The sequence below is a fragment of the Hippopotamus amphibius genome, chromosome 5 (assembly GCF_030028045.1).
Source record: "Hippopotamus amphibius kiboko isolate mHipAmp2 chromosome 5, mHipAmp2.hap2, whole genome shotgun sequence".
Taxonomy (NCBI): Eukaryota; Metazoa; Chordata; class Mammalia; order Artiodactyla; family Hippopotamidae; genus Hippopotamus; species Hippopotamus amphibius.
The window spans coordinates 31961285-31973038 of record NC_080190.1 but is presented as its reverse complement, the minus strand read 5'-3'; the positions used below and the strand labels follow the sequence as shown (position 1 = coordinate 31973038).

General features: G+C 43.1%; 1 protein-coding gene across 1 annotated transcript in view; it reads left to right on the top strand.

Annotated features, from left to right (window-relative positions):
• The first annotated feature begins 4728 nt into the window (after nt 1-4728).
• The window catches only part of PI4K2A (phosphatidylinositol 4-kinase type 2 alpha), a 28112-nt gene continuing 21086 nt past the window's right edge, over nt 4729-11754 (top strand). The window contains exon 1 of the mRNA XM_057735061.1: nt 4729-5355. Coding sequence (XP_057591044.1) covers nt 4915-5355 — 441 coding nt within the window. The 5' untranslated portion in view covers nt 4729-4914. The remainder of the gene's footprint in view (nt 5356-11754) is intronic.

Here is an 11754-nt window from a genome sequence, read left to right as displayed (position 1 = left end):
TACCAAAAGCCAGGGGAAGAGGAAGTTATTGTTTAACAGGTACAGAGTTTTTGTTGGGTTGATGAAAAAGCTTTGATTATGGATAGCGATGATGGTTACACAATATCGTGACTGTAGTTAATATTACTGAATTGGACAGTTATGAATGGTTAAAATGATAAATATTACATATATTTTACCACAGTAAAAAAAAATTTAGTTTCTTGATCAGAGCAGTGACTCAATAAAACCAGTGTTTTAAGAAAATTAATCTGGCAGTGATACCCAGAGATGGTCAGAGAGAGATTGGAAGCAGAGAAACAAACTGAGAAGCCATTGCAATAATGTAGCTAAGACATCCTGAGAGTCTCAAAACTAATGAGGCATCAGTGAGGATGGAAAGTAAAGGGGTAAATATGAGACACATTTCATAGAAATAATTAATATGAAGCAATATAGCGTTAAAAGCATGGAGCTAGTCTGCCTGGATTTGGATCCGGCTCTGCCACTTACCAGATGCATGACCACAGACAAGTTACTTTACTCAGTTTCCAACATCATAGGGGCTGTAACGCCAGTTACATGGCTTAATCTGTGTAATGCACATAAAACAATATTTGCCATATGCTTAGAATTTGGTAAATACTAGCTTTTAAAAGGCCATAAAGAATGTATTGACATTTTTCAGTAAAAGGAAAATCAAGTTCTAAGAGGTAAATACAGAAATAATTTCTGAGGGTTTTCCATAGAGAAAACTCAGAATTCAAGGGAAAACTCTGAATCTTGGAGCTTTCCTTGACCATAATTTGAAGCTTGAGGGCTAAATGAGATAAATAATACTAAGAGGTCAACTCTGTGGCTATGGCCCCTGGGACATGAGGCAAGTATTATTTAATTATTTGATGTCTCATTAGGAAAAGGAAATATATGTCTTGTAACTGAAAGGGGAAATTGAACCATCTGTATGGACCTTTGCCTAGAATGGTTTATTTGGCAAAAAAAGTTTAAGACATTACCATTGTTAAAAATAGGACATCAGGCCCCAAATGGAATCACTTATGCTAAGCCCTATGTCACCAAACCCAAACTTAATACCTTACTTAATTACAGTTTCAGCCTCTCCCAGACATGAAATTTTAAACCAGGCAATCTGGAATTACCCAGTCAGCACTAGTGAGGTAATCTTTCTGATAGACCTGGCCCCTAAAGGAAAGTGAACCTTCCTGCAACCAATCTGCTTTTTGCTATAAGTTCCTTGGCGCACTGCCTTCTGCCTGTAAAGGTCTTTAATTTTGTACAGCTCCTCAGAGTTCCTTTCTGTCTTCTACATGGGATGCTGTCCAATTCATGAATCATTGAATAAAGCTGATAAGATCTTTAAAATTTATCCAGTTGAATTTTGTTTTTTTAACATCATGCATACAATCAAACAGTAATTTTCAGTTCAGTACTTCTACTTAGTTGTGGCAATAATTAGATTCAAGAAAGAATGATTTGGGGCTTCTTAGGTGGTACAGTGGTTAAGAGTCCGACTGCCAATGCAGGGGACACAGTTTCGATCCCTGATCCAGGAAGATCCCACATGCCTCGGAGCAACTAAGCCCATGAGCCACAACTATTGAGCCCACGTACCTCAACTACTGAAGCCCACATGCCTAGAGCCCGCGCTCCGCAACAAGAGAAGCCACGGCTCGTGCACCACAAAGAAGAGTAGCCCCTGCTCTCTGCAACTAGAGAAAGCCTGTGTGCAGCAACGAAGATCCAACGCAGCCAATAAATTAATTAATTTAAAAAAAGAATGATTTTTATTTTTTTGTTGCATTTATTTTTTAATAAATTTTATTGATTGATTGGCTGCATTGGGTCTTCGTTGCATTACTCTTCATTGTGGTGCATGGGCTTCTCATTGCGGTGGCTTCTCTTGTTGCAGAGCATGGGCTCTAGGTGCGTAGGCTTCAGTAGTTGTGGCTCACAGGCTCAGTAGTTGTGCCTTGCAGGCTCTAGAGTGCAGGCTCAGTAATTGTGGCTCTTGGGCTTAGTTGCTCCCAGGCATGTGGGATCTTCCCGGAGCAGGGATTGAACCTGTGTCCCCTGTGTTGGCAGGCAGATTCTTAACCACTGTGCCACCAGGGAAGTCCAAAAATAATTTGCACGTATTGGTTACTATGCAGCTGGTCATCTTTTGTGGAAACTCATGTCTCTGGTCTGTTGGTTACTTTAAACAAAAACAAAAACAACATCAATAATAACCTCAGCAGTGATGAAAAGCTACTATTCGTTGAGTGCTTTATATGTACTAAGCACTATGCTAAATTCTTTATGTATCTCTTGATTCTTATTTAACCAGTTGAGGAAGGGATGATTATTCTCATTTTATTGAGGAGGACACTAGGCTTAGAGAGTTAAGAAATATGCAAAATAATGTGTGGAGCTGGAGTTCAAACTCAAATATCTCTGAATCACTCTTTTCCCAATGATGAAATAAACGTTCACATTTTAAGGCAAGACAAGAAAAACTTAAACATAAAAATTTTCTCTGCCAGTTTGGGCGGGCGTCCTTCTTCCTCTCTAGTGTGCTTTGTGCACCTGCGTTATGCATTAACCAGACCTCCCCAACGGCAGAAATACCTACTCAACCATACAGATCAATTTTTCTTCTTCTGGTGCCAGCCATATAACTCCTTAGTAAATAATGTTCCTTTCCCAGTTCTTGCATGTGCAGACATATTTGGTGAACTTTATGTACAATTCCAACATATCATTTCCCTTAAAGATAGCAGTAAGTGAAGAACAGACTGATTAGACAACCTGGGGAGATACTAGCCTGCAAGAAAGAGAAGTTCTTAGCTTACTTACTTATGACTTTATTAATGTTACTAGCTACATAATTGTATTCTGTCTATTTTACAGGGTTAGTGTTTCTCACATTACCAAATGTGTGACTGAGCATCCGATAAAATTAATGATGATTAGTTGACTTGAAATGATTGACCATATATGTAGTCCTATAAGATCAATGATGTAGGACTTCCCTGGTGGTCTAGAGGTTAAGATTCTGTGCTTCCACTGTAGGAGGTATGGGTTCAATCCCTGGTCTGGGAACTAAGACCCCACGTGCCTCACACTGAGGCAAAAAAAAAAAAAAAAAAAATGATGTAATAATGTAACTCTAGATATGGGAGGAAACAACAAAAGGGAACAATTTCCCATAGCAGACTAGTAAGACAGACAGTCCAGAAGCTTTTGGCTACTGTTAACAGGGCCTAGTCCAGTAATAGCACATTGGACGGCCTATCAATGGAGTCCTCGCCTGACCTAGGAATAAGCATCCCTAGCGCCATGGGACAAACTGGTCACAACATGCCTCCCAAACCTTGGCTAAAATTAAGACCACAAGAGAAGGGATTTAAAAACAAAGAATGTTGCCCACCATCCAGTTCTCTAAGAATCAAGTCATTAGCCACTGCAGTCACTGACCTACAACACACCTTGAAAGGAATTCAGAGTGAAGATCAGGATGAGGCACTTTGTGCTCTGGGAAAACTGACAGAACCTGCCCTCAGATAGTTACATATTTCCAGCAGAAAATTTTATGAACTCAGTTTCTTGCATCTTCCCTTACTTAGCACTAAAACCATTGACTTAAATAATAGCAGTAAACATCTACCAAGATGCATGCTTGACTGCAGTACCCATTCCTCAAAATCACATGTGTACTGGCCTCCCCTCTTCAAAATAGTCCCCAGATCTCTCTGAGAAACCATCTCCCAGGTTACATCCTCAGGTTGGACCGAATAAAATGTTCCATTTCTTTCTTAGACTATTTTAAGAACTTTTATTCAGATATAATTGACATACAATAAACTGCATATATTTAAAGTGTACAATTTATTTTTTTATTATTAGTAATGTATATATGGCAATCCCAGTCTCTCAATTCATCCCACCCCAACACCCTAGACTGACTATTGATTAATTCTTCGTCCCCCCCCAACCCCCCAGTGATCTAATGCCGTCCCTCCTTTAAGACTTAGCTTATAGCACATGGTGAACTTAAGGCCTTTGCTGTCGCTCTAACCAACCCCATATTGCTGACTCCTATTATGAAGTTTCCAGCTCTCATTATTGGCTCTTTTTCTTTTACTGCCTCAGAGAGCTGTGTGTCTTCAGCTTGTGGGCAGGGACTATATAGTCCTCCTCTTTTCTACTAACAAAAATGTGCTGAGCACCTACAGTGTCTAGATACTGAGATTTTACAGTGATGAACAGATGAGTCATGGACTTTTACCTCTTGGAAGTTCTTAGTCTAATGGGACCATATCTTTTTTCAATTAACAAACATTGAGCATTGAGTCAGGCACTGTGTGAGGACTGCAATTTTTAAAAAAAACCTTTTTATTTAGGTAGGGCAGGGATTTTGTGTCCTTTCTTCACTATGTCTCTCCAGCAAAGAGTAGGTGCTCAATACATATTTAATGAATGAGCGCAGGATGAAATGGATGCAGATACAAAGACTGGATCTCCCCAGTCTCACAGCTGGTTCATAGTAGGTACTCAAGAAATGAGTCCCTCTTGAGGTAAGCTGCTTCCAAAAGAGGGCCAGCAATCGGAAGCTAAGGGCGGGGCTGGAAGGGTAAGAGCAGAGGGCGTGTCTGACCCGGGGTCTGGCTCCTGAAGCATGCGCAGTCTTCACAGAAGGTGACGGGCGAAAAAAGCCGAGGACGCGATTGCGTAGGCCTTGTTTCTGATTGGCTGTGGTTCGCGCGCGAGGGGTCGTGCCTGCTCGTCGCCAAGTAAACAGGGAAGGTAGGGGCGGGGCCAAGGAGGCGCCGGGACGTGGTTGGCCAGGAGAGGGTTGGGGGTTTCACGGATTGGTCCCGGCCGGGAACTCCGCTGTGTGGAGCGCACCGGGTCCCGGAGCCCGCGGCCTCAGGGATGGACGAGACGAGCCCACTCGTTTCCCCCGAGCGGGCCCACCCTCCGGACTACACCTTTCCGTCCGGCTCGGGCGTTCACTTTCCGCAGGTGCCGGGGGGCGCGGTCCGCGTGGCGGCGGCGGCGGCGGCCGGCCCGGCCCCCTCTCCGCCGGGCTCGCCGGGCCACGACCGGGAGCGGCAGCCACTGCTGGATCGGGCTCGGGGCGCGGCGGCCCAGTGTCAAACCCAAACCGTGGCGGCGCAGGCCCAAGCCCTGGCCGCCCAGGCCGCGGTGGCGGCGCACGCCGCGCAGGCCCACCGTGAGCGGAATGAGTTCCCGGAGGACCCCGAGTTCGAGGCGGTGGTGCGGCAGGCCGAGGTGGCCATTGAGCGCTGCATCTTCCCCGAGCGCATCTACCAGGGCTCCAGCGGAAGCTACTTCGTCAAGGACCCTCAGGGGGTGAGAGCGGGCTGGGGACCGCGGCCGCCGGCTTCGGGGAGGGTGGGCCTGTCCAGGGGAGTTTGAGGCTTCGCACAGCCAGAGGGAGAACGGGGGGGTTTGAAAGGCTCCGAGAGGGAGAAACTTCACAGTGCGGAGCCCTTTTGGCAGGATTTTGGAATTCCACTGAGGACTGGAGATGGAGAAGCTCTGCGGAATGAAGAAATAAATCAGAACTTATTTGGTAGGGGAGGAGTGAGCGGAAAATGAAAAGAGGAAATTGACCAGATACAGGCGAGGGGCCCAGCGGTGCAGTGGGGCAATCGGCCTCTGGACCGAGACGCGTGGGGAGAGCTGCTTTCTAGTAGGTTCCTTAGCTTTAAGCTACAGAGGCTGCTGGTCGGCCACTGAACCAGTGTTGTCACTGTTCATTGAGGAGGACGGGTGACCCATCAGGGGCTCTGAGGGTTCATTTCCAGCCTTCTCTGTTACGGAGATGTCTCCTGCCACCGACCCAGGTCTCCTATTGGCAGACGTTGGTGATAGAGTGGGTGGACTCATCAGTTTCATCTATCCTGATTATTGCTCACTTCTGGGAAATTGTTGAAATCCTTTTTTATGGTTCCTCAATTTAGAATGTGAAGTTTGAGAAACGTGAGACTGTCAGTTACCTTTTACTATCATTTCTCACCCAGGACTATGGGCAGTTTGCTTTTTTAACAAAGGCAGAGTGTTCATGTGACCTTTATTTTGTCCCTTGTATGTGTTTAAAGGGGGATGGGGATGGGATGGGATGAGGCATGGAGTGACCAGGGCAGCTGAAAAGTGACCTTTATTCTTTTGGTAACCGTAGGAGAATTTAAGGCATTTGGATCAGACTAGAGGTATCTTTGCAGTATCAATGAGTCAAAAAAAATCGTCTTCTGTGTTAAAGTTTTCAGATGGACCAGAATGGTTTATTGAAAAAAGAAATTATTATTATACTTATTAAAATGATGGGTATCAGAGCTCCCTCACATTTTCCCTTCATCTCCCTTGTGTGAACTCTTAAGATGGGTGGTGTGCTCTTTTGATAAGAGTGCTGAGTGGCCAGGATGAACTGTGACTTGTAGCTCTTGGTTAGGTTCATTGAAGGATCCAGTTATTCTCCCAGATGTTGTTGTCCCTGAATTATCACCAAGAACCAGAGAGTAATTCTGCCATCAACTCAGTTAACATAAACTGGGATGGGAGAAAGCTTTGAGAGTTAGTAAGTCTTTCAAATAAGGGAGCAGTAAGTTAAATCGAAAGCTCAAACAGGAACCATTACTTCTGGGAGAAAAGAAAGGTGGTTGTCCTGAGGTTTAAATGTTAGCAAGATGTTTTCATCTTTTTTATTTAGGAACCGGTATGAGATCTAAGATATGAATGATTTTTATTTTATTTTGTTGTTATCATTGTTGTTAGTTTGTTGGCTGATGTAAGAAGGGGCTAAGATTATCTTTGTTGGGTACAGAAGCAGGAGGAAGGTTTTTGTTTTCCTTTCATAACACTGTTACAGCTCCACTGTAACACTGGATGTGTGTCAGGTCAGCTGAGAAGTGATCTGGTGCTCCGACAGGTGGGAGTAATATGATCTCTCAATTCTACCTGGCAGGTAAAGTAGTACCACCTCAGTACATAGGCCACGGAGAATAACAGACTATGGATATACTTCTTGGTGATTTGCAGGACCTTAGTCTCTCAAATTTCCTGGCCACTGTCCTTTCTTAGAGGGTAAGTCAAAACACATATGACCAGACAAAACTTAATAGTGTAGCCATCCTGTTCCCACTCAGGAAAATGTGGTTCAGAGCAGAGCACCACTGCCTAATTGCTGGGGTGGGTTATACGGGACCACAGACTCACTGTAGTTAGTTTTGTCATCTTTGGCCTTGCTCCAAATGTGTTTATTTATTTCATTTAAAAATACTTAGATAGCATTTACTGTGTGCCAGGTACTATTTAAAGTGCTTTACAAATAATAATCACTTAATACTCAAAATACCTTCAGAGCTAGGTACTGTTACTGCCCCCACAGATGATGACACTGAGGCACACAGTATTACTAATTTGCCCAGGGTCTCACAGCTGTTGAGTGGAAGGCAGAATTCACACCCAGGCAGACTGGCTCCAGAGTTCTTGCTCCTAACTACTATGTCCTGCTGCCTCACAGTTAGTCATCTGAATCTCTGGTTTCTCTTTTCAGCTACCATATTGGTTAGGACTAAATTTGGCTATGTGTGACAGAAGATTTAAAATAATAATAACTTGAGGGACTTCCTTGGTGGTCCAGTGGGTAAGGCTCTGCGCGCCCAATGCAGGGGGCCTGGGTTCAATCCCTGATGGGGGAACTAGATCTCCTTCACGCGTGCCGCAGCTAAAGATCTCCCCCGCGGCAATGAAGAGCCCACGTGCCAAAACTGAGACCCAGCACAGCCAAGTAAATAAATAAATAAAAATTCAAGCATCTTAAAAAAAAAAACTTGAATAAAAGTACATTTAACTCTCATAAAAGAGGTCTACAGACTGCTCAGAGCTGGCATGGCATTTTCCTTTATTGGGGGTGCAGTATGAACAATATGCGTCCGTCCGTCCAGCTGGTCAGCCATCCCTAGCATGTGGCTTCCACTTCATGGCCCAGGATGGCTGCTCAAACTGCAGACATCTTGTCTGCTTTTCAGCCAGTTGGAAGAAGGAGAGGGAGAGGCAGAGGATGCCCTCTCCCTGTAAGACATTTCCTGGAAGTTGCACCAGACTCTTCTCCTTACATCCCATCATCCAGAACTTAGCTGCAATAGTGGCTGGGAACTGTAGTCTTTATTTTGCCTAGCTGAAAATCAGGGACCTGTGTCCAAGAAAGAAGAGGGAACAGAGATTGGGGGAACCAGTAGTTTCTGCCACAGGTACTTTTGGAGCTGGACCATCTGAAAGGTTCTTAAAGATAACAGCCCTGATTCCATTTCCCAGTTTAGGGTGGTTTCTTCCTCAGGATTAGCAAGTGGGGATCTGGAATAGTAAGATGGAGAGTACTAGGTCAGGAGTCATGGTAGAGTGCTCATATTACCCTCCTCACCTACAATACATCCTTGTGCTTCAGGTCTTAGGTTCAATCACCTATGAAAGTATTTTTTGAGCATTTTCTGTTTTGAGAGGCTGGTAATGCTAGGTGTTCATATTGCCAAACCATAGAACAGCATATGATTTACTATTTTATTAGGAGGAGTAAATGAGATACCGCACATGAAAGCCCCTGGCCTAATTTCTGGTGCTTAGGAGTTCAGAGTGTTCTATTTCTTTTTTAAGTTACATGCCCACTGACCTGTGGATTAGGTTTCTTGGATACTTGGCATTGAATAAAGCAAAAGTAGTATAATTCTGAGAGGATCCTTTCATATTGAGAATAGTAACTCGTTAGATAATGCTAATTGGTATTTGCAACACAGTTCTACACATACTGCTCACATGTTCTAGGAGCTTGGCCTTGTAGCAGTAATTTTAAACCTTTTAAAAATACTTTATTCACTAAGAGTTTGTCATGAAAACAGTATAGTAGTATTTTCCATTTTTCAAATATAAAATTATATTGTAATATTGAATGTTTTCTTGCAACCACCTGTGCCCTCTAGGAAATTTTGATGTCCTTACATTTGGTTGAGAATGAGAATAACCAAATAAAGAATAAAGATCTCAAACAGACTAACTTTTTTATTATTAAAATGTTAAGACGCAGCCGTGTTTGCATACCATATATAGGTGTAGTTCTGGAGATTTTTAGGCACCATTTACCACCTGTTATAGGGAGCTGTCCCAGGCCACAAGTTGTAGTGGATGAGGTGGGTTGAGTTGATGGCAGTGAATAGGAAAGTAAAACAGGCTGAATCTCTTTTATTACATTTTACTTGGATCCCATCTTCCTTCAGGATCTCGTATTTGAAGTAGTCCCTCCCTCTCTTTTGTAAGAGTTAACATGTAAATAAGGCTTCTCTACCTAAATAGCTAAGTCAAAAAGTGCTGTTTCCATTGCAACCTCTACAGAATACAGACTTGCCTTTTTCACTCTCATTTCCTTATGAGTGTACAGCAGAGATTTCCAGAGGTTGCATGATGTGTGATATCGAAACAGATTGAATATTAAAGATGTGAGGGGACTTACCTGGTGGCGCAGTTGTTAAGAATCCGCCTGCTAATGCAGGGGACACGGGTTCTATCCCTGCTCCAGGAAGATCCCACATGCCACGGAGCAGCTAAGCCCGTGGGCCACAACTACTGAGCCTGTGCCCTAGAGCCTGCGAGCCACAGCTGCTGTGCCCAAGTGCTGCAACTGCTGAAACCCGCGTGCCTAGAGCCTGTGCTCTGCAACAAGAGAAGCCACCCGTATTGAGAAGCCTAAGCACTACAACAAAGAGTAACCCCTGCTCGCCACAACTAGAGAAAGCCTGCTCGCAGCAAGGAAGACCCAACACAGCCAAAAAAAAAAATAAATAAATAGTTAAAAAAATAAAAAAAGATGTGAGAATGCAGCTGTCTTTTATTTAGCCAAACATTAGTTTTGCAAAAATGTAAAACAATGCCAGTCTTCTCACTAAAAATTGGTTTTGAAAATATAGTTATTTTTCATAAAAACATGTCATTTATGTTAACATGTAATAGGCTTATTTTTATGGTTAGGTGAATTAATAAATAGTTTTAACATTTTAGTTTTAATTTCTAATACAGCAAGTATAGATTTTACCCATGTATACAAAAGCTTTTTAGGTCTTCAATAGTTTTTAAGAGTTTAAAGGGATCTTGAAACCAAAAAGTTTAAGAACTGTCCACTTCGTATTTACCAAATTAAAAAAAAACCTTTTATGATGCGTTATTTCTGCATATTTCACTGCGTAATATGAGTGATGTGCTTGAACTGTCTTAGATTTTAGCGTAGCATAGTACCCTCCTCCTTGGGGCTACTGGATGGATACAGGATACCTTTTGGGTGCCAGGTTTCAGTAATTGGCTGTGGGTCTGGCACCAGGCAGTGAGTGGCCCCTCGCTTCCTTGTGCAGTGCTGTTTTTATCCCTGGCTTCATGGGTTGCTGCTCCTTGAGCGACCTGCATCTTAACTCCTTTATTAAAAGGGGTCTTAGTAAGTGGGTGTTAAGGGAGGGTGTTTTTAAAATATTGACATCAAACTGAAGCTTTCTCCTAAATGTAATAAAGGAATTTTAAGTATATTAAAGAAGCTAGAGGATGGTGAGACAAATCAAGCAGTAGTTATATTCTTTCTCAACCAAACAATAGTGGGTGGTTTTAGAGTTTGTTTTCTGTGAATTAGGAGACTATTTTTGAGTATTCAAGTAACAGTTGATTATGTGACATTAACATCAGCTTTGGAAATTAGGCCAGAAGTTTCCTTACGTGTCTTTCTAGGAAACCCATAGAGTGTTGAGGCACTGTCTTGCACAAACTAGGTACGGAGCAAATGTTGGCAGAATTGAATTGAACTGAAGCAGCACTTAGTCCTGAAAGGCACTTGTCTCCCCTTCTGTCTGAATGTCCTTCTGTTCCTCCATCCTTCCCACCCTACCATTCCCCTGTTTGTCCATTCCAGACATTATTATTTAATGAAACCCTTGTAATACTGAGAGAACCATGATTACTCATGCTTTTAGAGTCAACAAAATGCTTTATGATTCTCCTTATGGTGGAAGGAAATTGAGATGTTTGAGAGGTCAGTCTGTAAAAGATGCTTGGCTTCAATCTTGGCCTTCAAGTTCTGCTTTCTTTTCTTCTCTTTTTTTTCTTTTTTTTTGGCCACACCATGTAGTGTACAGGATCTTAGTTCCCTGACCAGGGATCTGACCTGTTTCCCCCTGCAGTGGAAGTGCAGAGTCCTAACCACTGGCTTGCCAGAGAATTCCCAAGTTCTGCTTTCTTTGAGTGGAAGTATGTAAGCCTCAGCCCTGGTATTTTTCAGCCCTGCTAATAGTAGGAATGTCTTGGTTTCCCTTTCACTGGGGACCAGCTTGCTGAACTCCACATTGTGCCTCTGTTAAACTGTCTGGTGGGTTCTGGGATGGGCCTCAAGTTGTCCTGCAGTTTCACTGCCCAGGTTCCAGAGATTTACGGTGGAGTCATCAGTCATTCTCTGCGTGGTGAGCCGCTTACTACTGTTGCTGTGTGATTCAGAGCCCAGGGTGCCAGGGGTACAGAGACAGAGAGGAGGATTGCAAAAATAGGCCTCTTCCTAGGCACTTTGGATAAGAATGTAATTCTGAAGACTTATAATATGAATGTGTGCATTTGACATTTTCCAGTGAATAAGTAAGTTTGTTTATCTTTAAGAATAAATTTGTTCTTTTGGAGGAGGAGAGATCTGTATTTCTCTTGCCCTCTCAAATCCTTGCAAGGCTTCTTGAA